Source organism: Anguilla anguilla, chromosome 14 (assembly GCF_013347855.1).
Source record: "Anguilla anguilla isolate fAngAng1 chromosome 14, fAngAng1.pri, whole genome shotgun sequence".
Classification (NCBI taxonomy): Eukaryota; Metazoa; Chordata; class Actinopteri; order Anguilliformes; family Anguillidae; genus Anguilla; species Anguilla anguilla.
Window position 1 is genome coordinate 9,740,478 of NC_049214.1, and position 4,422 is coordinate 9,744,899.

The window sequence follows — 4,422 nt, forward strand, 5'->3', positions numbered from 1 at the left end:
AGCAGAAGCAGCATGTTTCCAGAGCAATGACACCCGCAACAGCCACAGCACACCTTGGTCATACATCTCTCTCAGCACCCTGGCAGGTTGATAGGCATGTCTGTGTCAATCGCTTGGCATGCTGTTGTTTCATTTCAGGGCATATATGAAAATCTGATACAGGCCTCAGTTGTTCGGTGCGGTAATATGAGCTACATGACCAGGCGCAGCTATACCACTGGTACTGTGTGAAAGGTGCCAACGTTTGGGAACCCGATTTGAGCCAATAGCATCGCATTAACCTGGATGATGATGCATGCCTGGCACTCCGGGCGGGGATGTACGAAGCATCATTCTTGGTGCTCCCAGTGGCAGAATGGATCGTGGTTAAGCCTGCGTGTCACCTGTTGGTGGGCAGAAATTGAAATGTTACACGTTTGCTAAGCCCAGTGTCATCAGAAATTAGCACATCACACAATGAGAGGAGTGGCAAAATTCCCCATTGGGTTTCAGGGTGAGTCAGAGACCCCAGGTCACTGGTCTGTATGTAATCAGACACAGAGAGAGATTGAGGTTTGGAGGGGACCTTTGGTCAGAATCAATTTGTCTATCACACCTTGTGACGGCAAGGCAGGGGCAGTACCCCTCTGCCACTCTGGCTCTACGGAGACATCTGCTCTCCCAACTAAAGTCAAGTTTACCAATTGCAGTAAGTCTGGTTTTTCTCTGTGTGCAGGAGCTGGTTTTTCTTTATGTTCACACTGGCAGTCTCATTACACATGGGGAGGGCCTCAAGTCTGCAGGGGAAATTGTGGCTCAGAGCTGAGATGCTGACTTAGTGTGTATGGAACTTTTCTGAAAGTGCTTGTGATAATATAATGTGATTGCACGTGTCATTTCTCTATCTCTCTCTCTCTCTCTCTCTCTCTCCTGGAAATTGTCACAGTTTCATAATTTATCGAGAGCTGTTAATTCCTTTTCATTAGAAGGGAACAACATCTTATGCCATTTTATTAAATAATGTAATGTTTATGTCTTGCCTGGGTTTTTGTTGGCAAGCGATAAGATTGCAAGTGTTTTATCAGTCTTTCTCCAGCTGTAAGTTTTTCTGAGACATACTATGCAATTAACCTCTGAGTAGTGTGTATGTTATGTCAATATATCATGGTAATTACTGGTTGTTACATGTAAGAGCCTTATAATTATGCGGGCGTTGTGCATAAATTTCCTGGACATGCTGAAATTCACTGCTGAGATGGAGGGTAATGAATAAAAAAACTGTCATGAGGTCCTGCCCCCCCCCCCCTCCATTTTACAATAAGAACAAAAAAACAATTTTAGCGCATGTAGTCAGTAATTAAATTGTAATAAAATATGACAACTTTTGATAAGAGAAGTTGTCATTTCATGTGAATGAAAAATGTTACATTTTAAATCTTAAATGACCCTTTCCACTCACTTTCAGCAAATGAGTTTGGCACGGATTCATGATAAATACAGATTAAGAAAATTCTGGGAGCAGAAAATTGCGAATCACGGCCAGATGGTTGGGAATGAAGAAATAAGAATGAAGAGAAGTGCTTTGTCTAAGTAGGTCTTCCTGGCATAGTACTGTCTGACAGATGTGAAAATGCGGTGCAGTCAATCAAAATTTCTCTTTAACTTTGACGCAGCTAAAGACAATTTTTCTTATTCAAGCACAAACACATTTAAAAATAACCTACTGAAAGAAGAAATAACCTAAAAGAACAAAATGCATATACATTTTTTAAAAACACTTGCTTGTAATGTTAATTTCTTGAAACAATGACAGTCGACAGTTTTTCCCACACCAGCCACCAACGATGTCTCTAACATTTACATTTCTAATGTGGATGTGACCACGTACTGCCAGGGGCTGTTTGTCTTTGCCGATGACACAATTGAATTAAATCAGAGGTGATGACTATTGGCTGGTTTGAGTACACCATAAATCTGAAATGTCTGATGATCTTTTTCACATGTAAGCTATGAAGGATGATCATGAGGTTACACAGGACAGGTTTGACATTTTTTGTTGTTGGTGTGATGCTGTGCATTTTGTTGTACACATTATTTATCCCAAATAGTTGATGATTGATAATATCCATTCTATTACTATGGTTCTATATGGTTTATAGCTTGTGTATATTGTGCAAAGGGAGATTTTAAAGACAGGGTATTTTAGATTTATCATCATACAGTGCTAGCTGGACTTCTCCATAAAATATACATTTGCACATTCAATAGTATTGATGCAGCATAGATAAATCAGTCTTCATCCTCATATTAGAGAAGTCAAACCAATACCTTTAAATAATAATTATGAAAATTCAAAATGAAGATAATGAATGATTTTTTATTAATTTATTGATGTTTCCCCCTCAACAAAAATAAATAAATAAATAATTAAATAAAATACAATTTTTGCTTTTATCACAAATACCAAAAACCTCTCCAATGTCTTTGCCATTTATTTGTATCTTTTCTTGTTTGCACTGAACTATAAACTTTAAGCATACACTGACTTCAATACACATTTAGCAAATATGAAATATCTGTGAAAAGTATCATTTGCATGTGTCTGCTATATTCACCTGCCCACAGTATTTGCAATGAAGATTTAGAACATTTAATTGTTAAACATGTTTAAGTTCAGACCAGCTGGAGTCCCCATTTGTTAGAAAAGTAGTATTTTCTAGAGTACTTCCCAAGAGTGAAATCTAACAGTTGAATGCTGTTGCTTGGATGAGAATAGTGGAGGCATATTTTGTCAGGAAATAATAAAAAAACATCTAGGGTCTAATTCCTTTTTTTGGACAAATCTTCCTTTAATTGGCAGCTATTCTTATTTATAAATGCATCCAAATGGCAACCCCAGTTTCCATGGCAACTGAGCCCATATCCATTGAACCCATGCTTCCTTGAAGCTTAAGAGTAACTGTTAATCAACCTTGCACAAAAACACAGATACAATTCAGTATAAACACTTGTTGTGACTTTCATTGTAATGCACTCAATTTGAAAGTGAAAACTGTATTGATTGGACTAGAAAATTCAGTGTAACTTGAGAAGTGATAAACAGTGACAAGTACTTCTGAATATGCGGCTGTTCCATCCATGTGTCCAGAAATAAAGCTACCCTCCAGTCAAATACAGGATACAGAGGTTGCTCTCACAGGAATGACAAGTTTAAGGCAATTCTTTCAGTAAATTTCTGAATTTCACCTTAAAAATTAATAAAATTAACAATATAATAATGTCCTGTGACAATAGGAAACAATATAAACTTTCCATTGTCAAAGTTTATATCTGCTCTAGTACTGCATCTAGTACTGTTGCTTCTGTTGCATTATCTCCCCACAGACTGCGGGAGGAGTGGATCCAGAGACTGGAGATTCAGACCAGGCACCTGAAGGCCATTAACGAGGAGCATGAAGAGGGCTAAAATGGCCCAGCTGACGTTTCCAATCCAGGCTGAGCCTCCGCAGCAGCTGATTCACACTGGTGCCAATTAGAGCTCTTTCTCTTTGCATTCCAATTTCCTTGGTAGCCCCCAATTAAGGCCATTATTTGACTTTAGTCAGAAATAAAACTTTTGTGGCAGAGCATACTTGATGTTGTTCGCACCATCTTTAACTGACCTCTGGACGACTGGTATTTTTACATTCATTTTAAACTGATATTAATTATTCAATTAGGAAACTGAACATTCACAGTGATATACAATAACCATTCTGCTTGACTGTGAATACCGTGCCTCAGTTGTTTAATGCAAAATGTATTGGTCTTAGCTGGTCTTGTTAGAATCTACATGTAAGCATAAAGAGTATGGAAGGTGGCAGCATGGCATAGACGGCTCAGGAATTGATTCATGTCATATCCCCGAATACTTTTTATCAGTTTTCATATCAGACTGTATAAATGTATAACATTAAGTAATGTATGTTAATCTGGATCGGGGAATTTTGTCAGGTAAAGTAATAATGAATAAATCAGCATTAAACCCAGAAACATGAAAACTGACTAGAACAGCTCAAGCATGGTAATTCACAAGCACAAAGTGTGCCTTGCTACTGTAGCAGTAACATTTTCCCAAACCCATGCTGATCAGGAAAGAGTCATTATCAATTCCAAGTGAAGGAGGATTCCATTTTATACAACTGAAGTAATGACCTATTTAAAAAATGCTTTTTCAATTTAAAGGAAGTTAAAAATGTGTAGTTTTTCCTCCCTTTTCCATTAAATTTCACTTTTTTAAACTTAAATGAACAAGAAGGTATTTTGTAGATAAATAGAAAATAGCGGGTGTTTGCACTCTCAAAATAAAAACAAAGGCTTCAGAGCTGAACAATCATTTAGGCAAAAAGTGCAGACTTGCAATGAATAGCCAAGCCTAGCTCTACTGGCCACCCTAGCACAGGT

At 37.8% G+C, this 4,422-nt stretch overlaps 1 protein-coding gene across 1 annotated transcript; it reads left to right on the forward strand.

The window, feature by feature from the left end:
• Positions 1 to 1,447: 1,447 nt before the first annotated feature.
• LOC118213325 (protein FAM240C-like) lies at positions 1,448 to 4,159 on the forward strand. Its single transcript, XM_035392196.1, has 2 exons — positions 1,448 to 1,569; positions 3,364 to 4,159. The coding sequence occupies exons 1-2, from the start codon at positions 1,448 to 1,450 to the stop codon at positions 3,443 to 3,445; spliced, it is 204 nt and encodes a 67-aa protein (XP_035248087.1). The 3' UTR covers positions 3,446 to 4,159.
• Positions 4,160 to 4,422: the final 263 nt, after the last annotated feature.

Bases quoted from the DNA above. Each gene is read 5' to 3' on its own strand.
- LOC118213325 (XM_035392196.1), top strand. From the start codon at position 1,448: ATGAGTTTGGCACGGATTCATGATAAATACAGATTAAGAAAATTCTGG. The intron at 1,570-3,363 runs GTAGGTCTTCCT...ATCTCCCCACAG, and splicing joins AAGAGAAGTGCTTTGTCTAA to ACTGCGGGAGGAGTGGATCC.